The sequence below is a fragment of the Pteropus alecto genome, unplaced genomic scaffold, assembly GCF_000325575.1.
Source record: "Pteropus alecto unplaced genomic scaffold, ASM32557v1 scaffold86, whole genome shotgun sequence".
Taxonomy (NCBI): domain Eukaryota; kingdom Metazoa; phylum Chordata; class Mammalia; order Chiroptera; family Pteropodidae; genus Pteropus; species Pteropus alecto.
The window spans coordinates 22,297,243-22,317,473 of NW_006442109.1; the positions used below are offsets into that span (position 1 = coordinate 22,297,243).

The 20,231-nt window shown below is 37.9% G+C and overlaps 1 protein-coding gene across 1 annotated transcript in view; it reads left to right on the forward strand.

The window, feature by feature from the left end:
• The window catches only part of SHC4 (SHC adaptor protein 4), a 109,392-nt gene that overhangs the window by 38,868 nt on the left and 50,293 nt on the right, over nt 1-20,231 (forward strand). The window contains exon 3 of the mRNA XM_006920385.2: nt 18,090-18,153. Coding sequence (XP_006920447.1) covers nt 18,090-18,153 — 64 coding nt within the window. The remainder of the gene's footprint in view (nt 1-18,089; nt 18,154-20,231) is intronic.

Below are 20,231 nucleotides of genomic sequence, written 5' to 3' on the forward strand. Positions count from 1 at the left end.
GTGCAACTAGTGGGACAGGGCTTGGCTCCCAACCCTGAAGAACAGAACTTCATAGGAAACTGTCGAAGGGAAATTTAGTTCATCATCATAGGACATAATTTAGCCCAAGGGGCAAGGCACACTCCTGATGGAAGGGATCTCCGGATCATTGGCTTACTACTATCATCTTTCTGCATTTATTGTTTTATATTTGTAATTCATATTTGGTTAAAAAAAAAACAAATCAGCCAGACTAAGTGCGAGGCACCCAGAGCAAGATCTGTCCACACCAGGTAATTGCTATCCTTTGGGGGTCTGTGAAGGAAAATGGGGGAGCTATTAGAGAATGGGTGGTGAACATCCTTTTTTGGGGTCTTGGCCTCAGATTCGTTGTCTCTAGCTGCTTATAAGGGGCTGCATATCATAGATTATTTATCTGCCCCATTCCATTCCATGGGGGAAGAAAAACCCTAACTAGTGTCATTTTTTGAACTGCTGCTCTAGACAATAAGCAAGTTGTTCGGGTGATCTGGTACTAAGTAAAGCTACAAGGATGCAGAATTAGTAATTCAGAAGATATTGTAATTAGACTAATTTCTCATTGAAAATGTTATTGCTCCTGAGCAGTGATTCTGCAGATTTAATTCACTAGCTTGAAACTTTGATTATTTGGCTTCAATAGGACATTAAAGGCAGTTCTTCACAGACTAATGATATTTCTCTGTGTGTGTGTGTGTGTGTGTGCGTGCGCGTGTGTGCGTGTACATCCATTAGATGCAAAGCAGGTCCAGGATGCAGCTGAACTTTGACGTAAAGTCATGTGCATGTGGCTTCTAAGAAATGTGAACATTAAGAGGAAAAGTATTCTGAAGAGGTCAAATATCTGCATGTTAGGTGGCTAAATTAATATATCTGTTTAAACACAGGCTGGCATTTATCTAAATTTCCTGAGGATTTTAGGAATGAGATTGGTTGCAGCTACACATAGATAGGTGTGTGTATCTCTTGGTAAAGCTTAGAGTACCTGTACGGCATCTGGTGTGTGGGTTCTGTGTTGACTTGTAAGGAGGCCATGGAGTTAGAAGTAGGATCACAGCCCACATAGCATGCAAAATAAAGACCATCAGAGGGGAGATAAAAGGCCAAGTCTATTAACTTGCCAGACAAGAAGAGAATGCTCTCCAATGAAAAAATGTACTGAGAAGAGTGTTAAGGAGAAAAAAACTCAGGAGTTTTAAAATTCTAGTTCATAGTGATCATGCCAAACATTGAAAACACACACTCTGCCTGAGACGGGATATACATGGTTGGATAAAACCAGTTTCATTGTTCATTGGTCAAGAAAGAATGTTAAGACCCCAGTAAAGATCTGGTATTCCAGGGTCAAGATTTATGACCTTTGTTGGCCAGTGAGAACAATTACAATAAAACATAACAGTCAAACACTCCTAGGCAAACACTGGTGTAAGTGGAAGTACTGCCTTTCACACATGTGTAGGTGTCAGAAAGCTCTTGCTGGAGGTTTCGGGGTGTGTGTGTGTGTGTGTGTGTGTGTGTGTGTGTGTGTGTGTGTGTGTGTAGCTACCACCTCTTCTAGTTTCAAGTTCCACTGCTCCCCAGTTCCTCACAGCTTATTTAGAACTAAAATCACGCTTCTCAGATATCTGAGATGAAATAGCCAATTAAATTCCTTTTAGAAGACTTCAAAGATCTAGTAATAAAAAAAAAAAATGTTTCCAAGCAATTGGGAAGGGCCCTGAGAGCATGATAGAGTTAGATGAAGAAATAGAGGGCATGACAGTCAACAGCACCTTTTTGCTCAGAGTCAATAGAACAATGTCTCTCACATACAAATACACAGTTACTATTTGAATGAACAGATGTAATATCAAAAAGTATAATTACTAAAGCAATCCGCAGAACATGAAAAATATTTGCAAATCATGTATCTGATAAAGAGTTCATATCCAGAACATATAAAGAACTCGTACGACTCAACAACAACAAAAACAAACAACCCTATTAAAACTTGGGCAAAAGACTTGAATGGACTTTTCTCCAAAAAAGATATACAAATGATCAGTAAGCACATGAAAATAGTCTCAACACCACTAATCGTTAGGGAAATGCAAATCAAAATCACAATGAGATAGCACTTCACACTCATTAAAATGGCTATTATAAAAAGAAAAAAAAGAAAATAACAAACATTGGTGAGAATGTGGAGAAATTGAGAACTCTTGTGTATTACTGGTGGCAATGTAAAATAATGCAGTGACTATGGGAAATAGTATGGGAGTTCCTCAAAAAATTAAGAATAGAATTACCATATGACTCAGCAATTCCACTTCTGGTATATATCTAAAAGAATTGTAAGCAGGGACACAAACAGAAGTTTGTACACCTATGTTTATAAAAGCATTATTGACAATAACCAAAATGTGGAAGTAAGCCAAGTATTCATTGACAGATAAATGAATAAACAAAATGTGGAATATTAGCCTTAAAAAAGAAGAAAATCCTACCAGTTGTGACAACATTACTGAAACTGGAGGGCTTTATGCTAAATGAAATAAGCCAGACAGAGACAGAGAAATACTGCCTGGTATCATTTATATGTGGAATCTACAGAAAAAGAAAAAGTTGAACGACAAAAAAATGTTGCACTCGTAGAAACAGAGAATAGAGTGGTGGTTGCCAGGGGTGGGGTGGAGGGTGGGGGAAATGGGAAATATTGGTAAAAAGATACAAACTGTCATTTATAAGATGATTAAGGTCTCAGGATCTAATGTAGATCATGGTGATACTATTATTACATATTATTATATTACATATAATATCATGGTGATATTATTAGTTGATAATACTCTATTGTATAATTGAAATTTGCCTGAGAGACTAAATCTTAAGCATTTTCAACAATAACAAAAAAAAATAAATATGTGAGGTGATGGAGGTGTTAATTAGCTTGATGGTGGGAATCCTTTCACAGTGTATATGTATATCAAGTCTTCATGTCATACATTTTAAATATATTACCATTTTGTCAGTTATATCTCAACGAAACTGAAAAAATAGGAAGAAAATTCTGGCACGTGCTACAACATGGATGGATTCTGTCTTAGTCTTCTGAGACTACTGCAACAAAATGCTACAGAATGGGTAGCTTATAAACAATAGAAATCTATTTCTAACAGTTCTGGAGGCTGAAATGTCTGAGATCAAGGTGCCAGCATGGTCGGGGGAGGGCCCTCTTCCAGGTTGCAGACTTCTCATTGTATCCTCACGTGGCAGAAGGGGCTAGGGAGTCCTGAAATAGCTTTTATAAGAGCACTAATCTCATTCATGAAGGCTCTACCCTCATGAACTAATTATCTCTTAAAGACACCACCTACTCATACCGTGACTTTGGGGGGTCAATATTTAAACATACAAATTTTGGAGAGGCACAAGCATTCAGACCACAGTAAACCTTGAAGAAATTATGCTAAGTGAAATAAGATAGCTACAAAAGACAAATATTGTATGATTTCACTTATACGAAATACCTGGGGTAGTCAAATCCAGAAACAGAAAATGGAATGGTGCTTTCCAGGGCCTGGTGGAGCGTTTGTGCTTTAATGGGTACAGAGTTTTAGTTTGGGAAGATAAAAAAGTTCTACAGATGGATGATTGTGATAGTTACACAACACTGTGAATATATTCAATGCCACTGAAATGTATGCTTAAAAACAGTTACAGTGGTAAATTTTATGCTATGTATATTTTACTACAATTTTAAAAAGTTTAATTATTAGATGAATTATATTTTTGGAGTATTCAATATTGTACAAATTAATGTTATTTTGTCAAAAGGGTGTAAAGTCAATAAGAAGAGGATAACTGAGGCTTCAGGCCTGAGTTTCCAGCAGGTCCTACAGTCAAGAGAATTTGGTAAGGAGTGCATAGTGGCCTCCTCTAATTTCTTGACAAGGAAGCCTAATCAAAAGCCACACTGGCAGAAAGGGCTGCTGTAGGACAAGAGGAGAGAGCAGGTAATTTATTTAGCACTGTGCAGAGCTTTTGCATCTACATTCCCTTATGAGCTGCACAGTCGCCCCAAGAAGAGGATATTACAATTCCCCGTTTTAGAACAAGGGAAGCTGACACTCAGAGAAGGTAAGTGACCATCTGAAGAACGCACAGCTCTTTTGCTGGGGCTCAAACCCTGTTACTCCCACTCCAAATCCTGTCCCTATAGCACTTATTATTTCCTAATGACATCGCTTTGGTTTGAAGCTAAAAAACTGCTTTTGTAGCTGTGAGTAGACTAAGATGGTGGGAGACAATTAAGGGAATAAAGGCAGGTCTGACTCATCTTTAAAGATCACTTTTTAGTGAAAGAATTACATGACTGCGATCATCATCATCACTGATGTCAATCCTCTGTGAGGCATCTGATTCTTAAAAATTTTTTTGTGATTTTCTTCCTAATTACTAAACATAAATCTGGAGTTGAGAAGTAGGATAAAATAGAGAAAAATCAGACAAATCACTAGAGGTAACCAAGAGTAACAGTTTGGTGTAAAAATTTTTCTATCATATGTTTAAAAACTAAAGTGAGATTATATGGTGCATATTAATTTGTAACATATTTTTGTCACTTACTGTGCCCATTTTCTAGGTCATTAAGTGTGAATACTTGTTTGATTGGAACTTTAAGGTGGAAGAAGTAATTTTAAGTGCATCTATTTGCTGTAGGTGTACTTATCGAGTCTTTTTGGCTTTAAGTAACAGAAAATGACTCTGCCTAGCTTAAACCAAAAGGGGGATTTCTTGGGGAAGCTCATGGAACCTGAGGAGCAATGAACAAATCTGCAGAAGGGTTGAGGTCTGGGCTCCCGAGGCCTCAGCAGCAGGAGTTCAGACTCCCCATCTCTGGTTCTCTTAGGGATCAAATTACCAGATAAACTGGTGATTAGGCCTAATCCTGGACCAGTCATCTTTGGGTTACATTGTGGCAATATGGTAGTTCCATAATAGTCATATAATGGGAAGGGGAGCAGCTGGAGGAGGAAGAGAAGGAAGAGGGAGGAAAAAGCAAGAGGAGAAAGAGCCTTGTAAAATGGAGGTAGTAGATGCAATAAAAAATAGATTTCTACCTCAAAAGGAAAAGTAGACATTAAATCAATTTCTTTGGACATTTTTTTTTTTAAGAGAGAGATTGGAACTATTTAAATCATCCCCAAAATGCTCCATTAAAATGTAAGGTTTGCAAAATTGTTAATCAAATGTTTCATGTTATTTTAGTTAGTGCCCTAATTTTAGAACATAATTCAATGAAGTTGCGTTTTTATGTAGTGAAGGAAACTTAGAGATTACATGACAAGGTATTGTATATGTTTAGGCCCCTTTTCTAGGACTTAGGGTGTTGTTTTGATATTTTAGATATTTATAGAGGTTTGTAAAATGGTCATTATTTTTGTTCCACAACAGGCTTTTCACAGTGTCTATGTTTTATTTGCCAAGGAGCATTTGGTCAGGAATAAAACTCCCAATTATAGCATCTTTTCCATGGAAAATATGATCTACTTTACGAAGTGATTTCTAAAAATGTGTTGCAGTGAAATCCAGGCCCTGCTAATTTATCCATATGAATCCATAGAAACTTACAGATGTGCAGGTATCACACAAACACATGCACACACACATTCTCTCAAATAGGTGATATTCACTGACCCAAGTGAGACTATTTATCTATTTTTCTATGTCTAAGAATGGATAGTAGGGAATGAACTCAAGTGTTTGCAGAGAAACAAATTAATTCAGAACTTAAAATGCATGAGTGTTAAAACCTATGCTTTTGGGGAGACCCCAGTATTTTTAGCTCTGATTGCTGAATGAAATAGATTTCTACAGTGATTCCTGCCCACCCGCCCCGCCCCAGCCCCTTCTTTATCATGTAATGCGTTCAAGTATCTCCCTTTTGTGGCTTTTTCAAGCATTCCCAATTATATGTTGTGCAAGTGTTCTCTGGGAGCAAGAGTAGATTTCTAATTTTGATTTTGATAGACACAGTGGTCACCTCTTGGTCTGAATCATTTAACAATGCAAGTAGAATAGGCCTTTGGAACCACTGTTCCAAGAAATACTAACACTGTGGTTGCATGGGAAAGCTCAGAGAGTGACCCAGAGTACGTCTGGCTAGAAGGACTTGGGTCCCCTATGGTCCAGTTTCAATGAAACAATCAAAAGGGCTCCATCATTTATCATCTTTGGGCTTTAAGGTTCTCTCTGGTCCATGGGTCTAGTCCATGGGTTTGGCATTTTTCAGAGCCACAGTGCCTAGGACATAGTTGGTTCTATAAATATTGATTAACGGAGAGGTTCCAGGGCTTCTCATAGGTCTTGAGATGACTCTGGCAGTCTTGAAGTCTCCATGGTTATTGCTGGTAGTCAGAGAAAAGAAAACACCTAGACAATCTATAAACATGGAATATGGCATCCTGAACTAAGGCAAATTCTAGAATGGAGAGATCTTAGACAATTGGGACAGGTCCCTGGCTTCATGGTAGAGTGTTTCACGAATGTGCACTATTTGTATAGATTATTGAACAAAGGAATAAAAATGAATTCACTGAAGATACTCATTTTGGTTTAGAGAGCCTTGGAGTCCAAGAAGTTGATTCAGATGAAGAGGATTCCTCAATGCACATGGAATTGGTTGAACTTCAACCTCTTTCTACTTCGGGGACTTTAATACAGTTTCAACCATTAGCAATCAATCTACACAGTAGTTTATTATTAATAGCTACTATCATCAGCATTGCTATCATCACATAAGTTAATATTTATAATGTAGATATTACTGTTAATCCTATTGTGCCCATGAAGATACTGAGACTTATAGAAATTATATAGTAGGTTAATAACTGGTGGAACCAGAAATCAGATCTGGTTGACTCTTGTGTACTATGTCTCAATCAAAAATAAATGAGTTTTAAGGAACAAAACTCAGGGAAATGCTGAAAGCTAGAAGTTACAGAATAAAGAAATACAATCCTCAAGTTGGAATTTGGCTTATATACAAGATGCCAAATTCCTGGTTTGTGAATTCTCTCTGGAAAGGTCTTCATAAAGATGCTCATAAATCTATAGGTGAGGACACTTTTAATGTCCTCTTATGGTCTCTACTGAGGCAAAAAAAAAAATTGTGTCAAGACAGTGGTTCTCAAACTTTAGCATGCAAGAGAATCAGTCACCTGGAGGCCTTGTTAAAGCACAGAATGTTAAAGTCCCACTCCAAGAGAGTTTAACTCAAGAATTTGTATGTCTAACAAGTTCCCAGATGTCTCTGATGCTGCTAGTTCAGGGGCCACACTTTGAGGACCACAGGTATAAAGGAAACCTATCCAGTGATTTCAAAATGAGGTCACCAGTTGGACCACAGATCATATGGAAACTCCTTATTTTTGAGAAAGTGGTTCCCCTGGAAATCACAAAAAAGCATCTGGATGTTTTTATTATTTTGTTTTTGTTTTTAAGAAAAGACAAGGGCAAAGCCGAGGGAATGCCAGAGCAGCGGATTTTAATTCTGCTGTTGGTATATGTATACATAGCTAGAAAAATCAATGATGAAGTTTCTTTTGGTAAGCGTAAGCTAGATGGGGGAGGCACTCAAAATTCATTAAAAAATAATCTCAGCTTGAGAGAGTCCTTTCTTTGGCAAAAAGAGAGCTTTGTGGTCAAAGGAAATGCAGGACAGTTGGTGTATCTCTCCACCTGCCCAGCAGATTTGTTTCATTTCCTATTGGTATTCTCCTTGGGAAAACTGAAAAATGCCTACTGGGATGAGTACACAGCTCTGACCCCTTTAATTAAACATGAGCTGTAGTTTGTGAGAGCTGCGCCTACTCTAGGAAGACGTGTATTTGCAGGTATGTGTGAACAATGAGAGGGTGGATTTTTTTGATCCAGGCGCATCATCTGAGCCACTTATGAGAATTTATCTGAAAATGTTTTTTTCCCACTATCAACTGTGACGATACAGATTCTTAAAATGGAAAGACATCCTCTAGTTATGTGTATATGCCAATGTCAAGTAGCCTAATTCCAGCAGCAGCTTATTAGCAGGTCTTAGGCTGTATCTAGAAACAGACTCTGAGATGGAGAGTTAAATGCAAAAGGTTTACTGGGAGGGCTCTCAAAACCAACATGTTAGGGAGTGAAGGATGCAGGACTGGGCAGGGTGGAGGTTGAACAGTGATGCCCTCTCAATAGCCGCCTCCGCAGATCTCATGGGCAAAGAGACCAGGTCTTTGAACCCCATTTTGACCTGTCACTGGTTGCCCGTTGCCTCTGGGGAAGGGCCATGTTTGTGGGCAAGGTAACTGCCTTAAAAGAGAGGACAATTTTGGGGGAAGGAACCCAGCTGTGAGCTATTAGCAGTGAATACTCCAGCGACTGGGGCAATGAGTACCTCCATTCTGAAGAGGGATGCAGGTTATATAAGGGAACAAGCATCATACTTTGTTTCATGGCATAGAACTGTCTAAACATTTACATATTGAACATACAGTACGTTCAAGGTAAACTACTAGGTGCCATGGGGTATCTAAAGAAAATGAGATAGGCATTCTGCCTTTCAAGAAATTTGTACTATTCATTACTATTTGCATGATGGATATAATTGGACCTCTTGTACAACCTATTATCTATAGCATTCTAGTTATAACACAAAGACTACTCTGCTGGGTATGAGGCATTGTAAAAAGTAGGTTAGACCCAATTCTTAAAGGCGGCAGACGTTATAAGGATAAAGCAATAATAATGGCTAATATTTACTGAGGCGTTATTCAAAGCACTACTATTATTCCCACTTTATATGTTTTAAGAAACTGAGACATAGACAATTTAAAAAATTCGTATAAGGTCACAGTTTGTAGGCGACAGCTAGATTTTGAATTCTGGTTGTCTGATTGCAGAGCCCACTTAACCAGCCTTTCTTCACTCTCTGTTATCATAAAGGTGTTATAGATAAATTAGAACTCTCAACTTTTTTCTCTATTAACATTTACTATAATTTTGTACTTTTGTTTATTTCTGTATTCCCCCAAGCACATTGTACTGGATCATGTACATAGCATCACATAAAGAAGTTTAGTTGATATATATATATATATTTCAGTTCTCCTTATTCTCCCTCCACTGAGTGCTGGTAGGAGAGACAAAGAATATAAACGATAATTTAGAGTTTGTAAAAGGAATTCCGTAATCCTTATATTTACATGAGAGAAGACTCATCTCTTATAAAACATAGCTTCCTATGCCAAGAAATTGAGCAAGACCGCATCCAAAATACAAATACATAGTCTTTGCCTGTAAAGATTAAAAGGTCGTGTTTTAATAGGTTTTCTGTCAGCACAAGCTGATAGCTGACTTGACCCCAAAGCCTCTTATATTTATTTATGGTCTGCTCCAGAAGAAGGGTCAGCAAGCCAGAGCCTGCAGGCCAAATCCAGCCTGCTACCTGATTTTGATTTTGCCACCTTTCAAGCCAAGAATAGTTTTTGTCATTTTTTAATGGTTGGGGGAAAATTTTTAAAAAGGAGAGTATTTTGTGACATGTGGAAATTATATGGAATTCAAATTTCAGTGTCCATAAGTGTTATTGGCACAGAAGCAGGCACATTCGTTTACGTATTGTCTGGGGCTGCTTTTTGAGCTACAGCTGAAGAGTTAAGTAATTGTAACAAAAGCTATATTGCCTGCAAAGCCTGACATTTTTACTGTCTCGCTCTTTATGAAAAGGCCTGCCAACTGCTGCTATTGAGTGGTTCTCAGCGTTAGCTCTGTAGGAAACACTTGAAGGAACCTTTAAAACTCCCAGTCTCCAAACCTTACCCTGTACCAATTAAATCAGCATGTCTGGAGATGAGACCCAGTCTTTAAGTTTTGTTAAAGCTCCCCTGTGTTTTCCCAATGTACAGCCAAGGTTTAAAACTACTGCCTAGAGCATGAATATATTTTGAGGGGCAGATGGACATCCAGGTTGCCAGATGGGAGAGAGAATGCAGGTCACTCATCACCACCCGTGTGTGCAGGGAGTGATGTGAGCAAAGAGGTTTAAGACCTTCAGATCCCTTCTGGTGAAAATCTTTTCTATGAGGAGATGGCAGGGATGAAGGGAACCAAAGGGAGAGGAGAGGATGGATTATACTAAATATTTATCCCAATGTATTGACTAAGTTGAAGACAGATTTTCCCCTAAATGGCACATCATCAAATGTACAGGTGGTGTAGTCTTCTTTTCCTACCTTAGCCACTAGAAACAGGTGACCTAGTTCCTTAGCATCCAGTAATGTAACCATGTGGTTGAAGCTGTAGAGCACAGAGCCAGGGATTTTGTACAGTGAGACGAAGTAGAAGCTTTTATCTGCTGTATGGTCCATGCAGTGATCTGCTTCAAAATTACTTGGGAGTCTTGTTAAACTGAAGATACGTAGGCCCCACCCCAGACCTATAGAATCAAAATCTCTAGGAACAGTCCCAGGAATCTACATTTTAACCAGCATCCTGATTGATTCTTAAGAACGCTATAGTTTGATCACCACTTACCTAAATAGTTATACTGGTGAATTCTTAGCAAATGTGCAGTGCTCAGTTGTCTTACCATCATTTGCCATAGTGGACTCACCTGGCCAGGTCAATTATTGATTTCTTTGTAGAGCTACACACACATTTCAAAAAAGATGGATTTACCAGGTAAAATCTATAATATATATGCCAAGTGGTCCTTAAAAAAGTTATTTTTTTAAAAAACAGTAGTGGAAGTAACATGCTCATTGCACCAGTTGCTGTCTTCCTCAGTATTATAGATACCTCTATGACACACTTTTAAATATCTAAATAGTGCTAAATCTTCCTGTTTTGAAGATAGGCCTAATTTCTGTAGTAGGTAAACATCATTTGGAGTAAAATGTGGTGAATAAAGTGGGTGATTAAGTTGGATCTGTTTTTTTTTTTTAAATGAGCTTTGACTCTTAAGTGGCCACATTGAATAGTGAGTATACGTTCTAACTCCAAAAGACATGCCTTTATAACATTTTGAATTTTTTTGTATAAAACAGAGCTGTTTTAGAAAAGTCCAGTTTATCCCAAAGTGAAGGAGAACAGTCTTTTGGACTTACAAATTTCAGTGTGTTTTGTATTAAATCAATCCCATTTCCCTATTGTCATTTTCATAAGGTTAAACCTTTGAAGGCCATAAGCCATCAGTTTGTCAGTGTAGGTGTTTGCATTTTGAAATATGTGATTCAATACAGGGAATCATTATGAGACAGGAGAATATCAGCACTTCATTTCCATTCATTAGGGAGACTTGTAGGGAAGGTGCCATTCTGGGGACCTGATGGTCTTTTACTTCATTTAAGTGCAGTGGATGCACCAACATTTGCATCAGAGCCAAAGGGCAGAATCACTGCATAGACAGAACAATCTGTGTTTTGTGGTTGCTTGAGATGGGTAGAATTGCAAATGTACTTTAGAATCAGATTTTAAATATAATTCGGGTTGAACGGAGTGGTGTGATAAGTCATTGTGAGAGTAAATGCTGTGAGCAATGTTGAAAGGTTTTATGTGACCACCCTGGGACCCAAGTGCCTGTTTCTAAAATGAGAGGATATATTTTATGGGTTGAGTCTACCCTCCTAGATTGAATGGGCGATGCCCCTTGATAGCAGCACAAAGGGAGTTTGAAACTTTCCATTTTCAACTGGTCTCTGAGCATTGACTGCATTCATTGTGTGTTTATCGCCATAGAGGCAGGCTCATGTTCTAAAGTGCCCTGTCTTAGGGCTTGCAGAAATTTTTGGGTGTCTTTAATTTCACCAAACTCAACAAAATTGAACACATAGATCACTAAGCTTTGATGTTCTAAAAGCCAAGATTTCAAAAAAAAAAGAGGATACTAGTTTCTCTGGAACAATTGGAACAACATAATACTGTGGAGTCTGCATTTACCCACAAGTCCCTTCATTCATCAATATGAAGGCCATTTGAAACATTCAGGTGACAACCTGCCTCTTCCACATTGGTCACTGATTTCTTTAAAGATTCATGTTGGAGATGAAAAGTAAGGTTAAGTCTCTTGGAAAATACAGGTGGCTTTATTTGCCTAAGTATTTTTGAGTTTTATTTCAGAAAGAGTCTTGCTGTGATTAAAATTTATTCTTATTTCTCTTTGCCTGGACAAAACTGGAACTACTCCTTCAGTGTGTGTGTGTGTGTGTGTGTGTGTGTGTGTGTGTGTGTGTGTGTGGTGTGGGGGGGGGGGGGTGGGAGGTAGGGAGAGCTGCCTTTAACCACTCCAGTGGGCCATTTGCCTAGTTTCATGTTACACATTTTCTGGCTTTCCTATTTACTGAAGAACTGCATTATGGCCTTCACTAGAAACTATGTGTCCCACAGTCCTCCCCCCTATTAAATGAGCCACTTTGTCTTAGATTATGATATTGCCTTCCAAACTTAAAAATAAAGTTATTGGGGCAGGGAGGAGGCAGTGTGAGTGGGTGGTTAGGCAACATTGCTTCCAGAGGAGCTTAACTGTTTAAGGGATAAAGACATAGAAAAATTATAACTTAAGAACTGTAGTTGCTAGGGGTTGATAAAGAAAGGTGGCTTTGTCTGCGTGATTCGTTTGGACTCTGTTAAGACAGACAAAATATCTTTTTTTGGTCTTATGGCGTAGGCAGGGTTTTATATGCTTAAAAGCAAATCTTCATCTGCATTCTCATTCTCTTACATCAGCCCACTTCTCCCCTTCTCTCTCATGTGGCAAAACAATAAACAAAGTATCCACTGTTGGTGCTGTGGGGTGTTTCTCCCTCTTTCCTTCTAATACAAGCTCCCAGGGTGAAAATCTTTAGCCATTTAAACTCCAAAAATTCTGCTCCTCTAAGACAGGACGTTTGCTGAATGTTAGCTGGAGGATGTCTCATAGCAAGTCAGTTCTAAAAAGGTTATGCAGAAATGCAGGCTGAGCTGGGATGGCAGGGGCACCCCAGGTCCTGTGAGAAATCCCTGTTTGGGGTTCTCTGTTTTCTTTTTCCTCAGCATTTGTAAAGTCAACACTTTAGGTCGGAGGGGGTAGCTGAAACTTCAGAAAAGCATTGAAAGTACTATTTGTTCTTGAAAATATTACAGTTAATCTCTTGGTCCCAGTCTGAGGGGAAGAAAAGATCTTTGTAAAGAAAGGCAACAAAATGCGGGTATATTTCTGTCTTCCCTGGCTGGAGTTTCAGAAGATTTGTTAACATGACTATCAGCAAGGAAAGAATTTGAGAGGTTATTTTAAAGCAGTGGATCTTAACCTGGGATCCGTGGATTCCCAAGGGGCCCACAGATGCTGTTCTGAGGGGGATGGTGGGCCCTCTAAAGCTGAATAGAAAAGTTTGTACACACAGGCCTTTTATTGGAGAGACTGTCTGTGACTCTCTTTAGAGTCTCAAATCCAAAAGAAAAAAATGAATAACTATTTTGGGGGGTATTTTTTCTTTTCTTCGTGTGGTAAAATATACATAACATAAAATCTGCCATCTTAACCATTTTAGGTATATATTCAGTGCTATTAAATAAATTCTTATTATTGTATGGCTATCACTATTATCCAACCTCATAATTCTTTTCATCTTGTAAAACTGAAAGTCTATACCCATTAAACAATAACTCCCTATTTTCCCCTCCCTCCAGACCCGGGGCAACCACCATTCTCCTTTCTGTCTTTATGATTTTGACTACTCCAAATACCTCATATAAATGGAATCGTGAAATATTTATCTTTTTGTGACTGCCTTATTTCACTTAGCATAGTGTCCTCAAGGTGCATTCATGTTGTAGCATGTGTCAGAATTTCCTTTGTTTTTAAAGCTAAATAATATTCCATTGTATGTACGTACAGCATCACATTTTGCTTATCCATTCATCTGTTGATTGACACTTGGGTTGCTTCTACATTTTAGCTATTGTGAATCATGCTGCTGTGTACATGGTATCCAATATAACTACTTTTTAAAAGCATGTTTATAAGAAAGTTTCCCCCTTTATCTTCTGAGTAAAGTTGGATAACAAGAGATTTTCAAAATCTGTGAAGTTTCCCCTGCCTCAACTGACTTTAAAGTTCTGAGTGAAAGCCCAGCCCAGCCATATACCCAAGTGGGCAAGCGCACATCTGTAAATACACATGTGCACTTGCCCACTTGGGCATATGGCTGGTCTGGTCTCTGAATGCTCTTTTTTTTCCGTAAGAAGATAACAGCCAATGCATAGAAAGCAAAGGACTGGGAAAGGCTAGTGGCATCCATGTGAGCCATTTCCAGAGTTGACCCCTGCCACTTAGCCCTATCTCCTTGGCAGTTTACCTCAGCCAAATTGGCATTAAGGATCGGCCAAAAAGGAGCCCTCACGCTATTAGGGAGTGAGCGAGGGAAGGAAGGACACCCAATTTACTTCTCCTAAAGCCGTGAGCCTGGTCCTCCTTCCTTTTCATGTCCCTGGCAATATGGTCCCTCCCTGAGTGAGTGTGAGTTTTAAAGTTAGACCTGAATTTGCATTTTCTCTCTCCCACTATCAGCTGCTCTATTTGGAGGCAGGTATTTTAATTCTTTGAATTTTAGTTTACGTATCTGTAAAACGGGGACAAAATATTTACCTCAAAATGACATTGCTAAGACTAAATGAGATCCTTAGTGCTGGGCCTGGCAATACAAATAGGAGCTGCTTCATCAAAACCTCAGCTCTGCCACAGCATCAAGCGTCATTCTGAAGTGGGGGTTTCTAATGTAAAAGTGTTGCTAGACCTGTTCGAGATTTTCTTTCTTTATGTAACTTTGGGGAATGGAAACAGGCAGGTCTACTAAATAAACTGAAAAGATAAATCTGGATTTAGTGGCTGAAAAGATGGAAGAGTTAAAGGCTAAGCTTGGACAGGAGCAGAGAGAGGAATAAAGATCTGTTATTATCTGTAATACGAGCATAGGGGTTGGCAAAAGAGGGAAAGGCTGTGTCACCTCTCCATTGGGACATCCTTGATGTACCCTTACCTCTCCACAGCACACGAGCACAACTCCTGCGTGAGGGAATGTGCTTCACATTCCTCTGAATATTTTAAAAGATGATTTATCTGATCAACTGCATAATAAAAGTAAAATATTATGCTGTTTATCTCTAAACATCAACAGAATCAAAAACAGGAAATAAGCCACGCACACATACACACACATACAACCCACTTCAACCAATTCATTGTTTATAAGCTCTATATCACTATTTATACAGAATTAATTTTACATAGCTGCTACCATTATGTATATACCATTCAGTCCTACTTTTTTCCCACTAATTTATTTAGATCCCCCCATTTCTATAGCTCTCATATCCTACTTAACATTCCAAGTGGCAATATTTATATTGATATGTTTTATATCTATATGATAAGCTTTGGGTTTAGTTTTTTATTCTAAGGTAAATGTCCTTTTATATACATACTCAATGTTATTTCAATACAAATTCTACCTTGTCAACAGCTTTGATAAATTTTATGACATTTGCCAACTTTTACCAATGTACTCTCTGAAAAGATTGTACTAATACTAATCAAGACCTCCAGCCGTGAATAAATATACCTAAAGTAGAATTATTCCCATCTTTCCCAACACTGAACTTTGTCACTTTTTTTTGCTAATTTAATGAGAGTGAAGTATTTTGTAGTTGTTTTAATTTTCAATTTTAAAGTTATAATAAATGTGAACATTTTCCTGTTTTTTTCTTTTTTAAAACTGAACAGTTTTCGTCTCTTTTTGTGTGAATTTTCTAATCCATGGGTTAGCAAACTATGGCCCCCGGGCCAAATATTGCCAGCTGCCTATTTTTAGAAATAAAGTTTTATTGGAACACAGCCAAGTTCATTTGTTTACCTATTTTCTGTGGCTGATTTTGAGCTACAATGGCAGAGTTGAGTAGCTGCAACAGAGCAAAGTCTAAAATATTTACTATCTGGCCCTTTACTGAAAAAATTTTCATACTTGAATTAGCTTTTGTTTGCTCTTGCTCTACCGTACTTTATGTTCCAGTAATATCAAAGAGGACTTGTAGCTCCCCTCATATTATAATTTGTGTTTTGGTTTCTTTGCACATGCTCTTCCCTCTGTCTGGAATTTCCAAACTCCACTTTGCCAGAAAGGTTCACCCGTCTAAACACTCCTTGAGAGGTGCTCATGCTATAAAGCATTCTCTTTAATTCAAATTCACAACTTTACTTTTTGTCAGAAGACATTGACAGTATGAAAATAAAATTTAAAAAAAAGCAACAACAACAACAACATAACTCTGAGAAAGCACTTTGTAAAACTACAGGGTGCTGTACAAAAAGTAACAACTTCTAATAATAACTATTATTATCCTTAGCAGCATCAATACCCACCTTTGTTTCTATTTTTACTTTAGACCATTAACAAGGAACTTTTTAGACCAAAGCACTCCGGAAGACCAGGAGGCTCTCATGAAATAAAGGATCTGATAATAACTTTCTTATAATACTGCTTTATAAAATACCAAAAAATTAGTGGGGTGCCTGCACTAGTTATTTTGGCAACACCAGAGGCCAATTTGGAACAATTATATGCACCTCATCAATTATTGAATAACCATTAAGAAGACTCGAAACACCGATGGACCAAACAAAAGAGCCCAGCCCGCTATGTTATCCTTCTGTTTGACTCAAGAGACAACAGTTTAGAATATTTGGAATTCTAGAGAAACAATAAATATAAAATCCTGAAAAAATATGCTCAACTATAAAGTCATTCTATCTTTTGGTTTCAGGTAATTGTGCAAAACCAGACAAGATAATATCTTGGGGAAGAGTTTCATTTATCCAGAAGAAAAGGAATCTGAACTAAAATTATATCTTATGAATCCAAAATGATGCCTAGCATCTCTGGGAATTCTCCTACTTATCTTTCCAAAGTGTCTACTAGAAGAACACTGAAATTACTCTGCATTTCTCTCTCTCCCTCACACCACCCCTCCCTCCACAAATATATATTTTTATTTTCTCTCTAATGGGTCTACATTCCTCTCTCTTATTGCTCCTTCCTTCCAAAACATCTCAGAAAATATTTTCATGAAATGTTATATATAAAAATTATAGTTAGTGTATGTGTGTGTGTGTTAATATAATTTACTAATTTAAACAATGATCTCTGGGGTATCTGGGAAAGAGCTTAGAGATTTCCATTTGCTTTGTGAAAAGTTTAATATATGTATTGAAAGCCACAAGGCGAAGGTTCATATTATGCAAGTGAAAGCTTGAGCGGTTTTGAATGCTCAGTCCCAGAGACAAAAGCTCTTAGTTCTAACTGCATTTCTGGAAAGAAGGGCGCCAGTTCGTTTACCACTTCCATTAAGGAACAACTACTTATTTTAGTGATGCCTTTCTCTCAGGAAGTGCAATATATAGTAAGGGCAGAAAAATAAGCAAAGGAGGAAATTCGTTATTGATTTTCGTTTCTTCTGTGAAATTACATGAAAGCTCAATTGCTTGTAGCAGTAACTAAGTCAATAAGGCTCCATTTGAGACCACCTTGAAGTTCAGTTCTCTCCCGATCCCTTTAAACTTCCTCTAATGTCAGATTCTTTTTTATTTAATTGTCTTTGGTGCTGAGATACTATGAAGCTTTTTATTCATAACACCACAGAGAGGATGTTGCTAAAGGTAACCTGTGAATTATTCCCAGACAATAAAAGTTCCTTCACTCCTTTTTGGTTAAAAATCAACAACGCTAAATACCAAACCTGAAAATCCAAGAGGAAAAAAAAGAGATGAAGATGGTGAACATTCAGACTCCTTATTGAAAAGCAATTTTTCAGTATGAGGATGTTACTGGGTTTCCTTGGGTTTGAACTATAGAAGGACTAAGCATGGTGTTTTCTCCTGTGGGGTGGGGGAAGGTTGTTTATGTCAGACTCACCATTATATGTGTGTACATTTTGTTCATAACACTTGCTGACATTTACTGGACATTTACTGCATGCTAGATAGTATGTTAAGTCTACATATGGTTTCTGTTCCGTAGGGAAGCAATAAGTCGCCTGTGTGAAGCTGTTCCTGGGGCAAACGGAGCCATTAAAAGGCGTAAGGTAAATATTGATATGGTTTTGTTTTATGTTTCCCCAACTATGGGAAAGATAATATAGAAATAGTTGTTAGGTCATTCTACCACATCACCTATGGTTTATTAGTTGGCATGATATCAGAGAGGCACTCAAAGTTGTTCTGGTCCCTCAAATATTTCCAACTTGCCTGACGTTGCCTTTAATGGTGATGCCTACCGTGACAGAATAGAGAAAACACGTGGGTTTCATGTCAGAAAATCTGAGTTCCAGGCCTGGGTCTTTACTTTCCTTTGAACATGATATCTCATCTCTCTGAGACTCCATTCTTGTTCCTATAAAGTTAAGTTATTGAACCAGATGACCAGTTTGGTACCTTCCAATCTGAATATGATATAGGTATGTATTCTGCATTTTAACATTTTAGACTTTTTAAATTCCTTGACCTATTTTCCAATGGAAACAAGGATGCTGGTAGAGGTGAAATAATAACACATGGGTGGGAGACTTTCATGCTGAAAGAGCGCAAGTTTTGATGTTACACAGACTTGGGTTTAAATCCTGCCTCTGCCACCTACTGTTAAAAGAACAAAAATTTAATTCAGTAAATTTAGAGATCTAATTGGTTTTATTGAGTGATTCATGAATCAAGCAGCATCCCATTTAGTAAATAGAGAGGTGCTTCAAGAAGCTGTATAATATAGAAGGTTTTTATAGGCAGAAACTGTGCAGGACAGGGAAAATTTTTAGCAAAAGAAAAGAAAGGATTGCTTCAGGCAAGGTTACCTTCCCTTAGGAAAAAGCGGAGGTCTTATCAGGCAGATTGCCTCAGTTTCCTTTGTGGGATGGGCCTACATAAGAGATTACCTCATTGGTACTAATCAGAAAAGTCCAGATTGACTGATTAAGATTACATTCCTAATCAGGAGAAGGTTGAAACCGCCATTAGGTCAGGTGTTAAGTCTAGGTTCAATGTCATGGGCTTGACATTGAACTCCATTTGGGGCCTGTGGTTTTTCTCTTTAACACTACTAAACTGTGTGAGCTTGGATAAGTCACGTCATCTTTTGCTTCCTCATCTGTAAAATGGGAGAAAAATAACACTTACTTTATAGAGTTATGTAAGAATTAAATGAAATGATGTCTACAGAGTACCTAACAGTGCCTGACATATGCTAGACTTTTGACAATAACGTAGTTAGTATTATTGCTATTAAGCTATTAACCCTAGAATGTTTAATTGCTTCAGAAACAACAAAAGAGATGTATAAAGGCTCTTCAAGTAACAATATAAGTCATAGAATTGTAAACTGTTTAAGAGGGAAGGGATTTTTAGCAATCTTCCAATCTAACCTTCTCATTTTGCCAGCTACTAAACTGTGGCTCAGAGAAGAGATTTGCCTTGAGCCACTGGGACTGTGAAGGGCGGTGTCAGCTGTAGAAGCCAGGTCTTCAGATTTCCAGCCTAGTGGTCTATTTCTGTACCACCCTGCCTCAATTTTTTTTTTCTTAATCATTCTTCATCATTTTGAATAGAGCTGAACCCAGTGTAACCCAGAATGACTCAGATGAGCCATGTGGTATGGAAAACTCTAATACATGCCCTTTGAATGCTATTAGAACTCCCTATTACTAGTTTCTTTGACAGAACCCATGGCCTCAAAGTAGCCTCTAGCCTCCTCCTGCTTTCTCATAATCTCTGTGAATAGGATGTTTCAACTGGATGATCCCAACAAACAGACTCATTCATTTAAGACATTTTCATTTCAGGAGAAGGGAGTCCACACCCCAAAACAAAACAAACCAAGCTATCACAGTTCCAGAAAGTACACCTGTAAAGGAAAAAAAAAAAAAAAAGAAAGAAAATTTTGAGTTAATTTTCTTCAACAGCTAGCATTTATTGAGTACTTAATATTTGCCAGGGACTCTTCCAAGCACTTTATAGTTTTTTTATACTTTTTTCCATCAATTAAAAAAATGTGATAAAGTACACATAATATAAAGTTTACCTATTAACCATTTTTAAATGTATAGTTTAGTGATATTAAGTACATTCCTGTTGTTGTGCAGTCTTCATTACCATCTATCTCCAGAACACTTTTCAT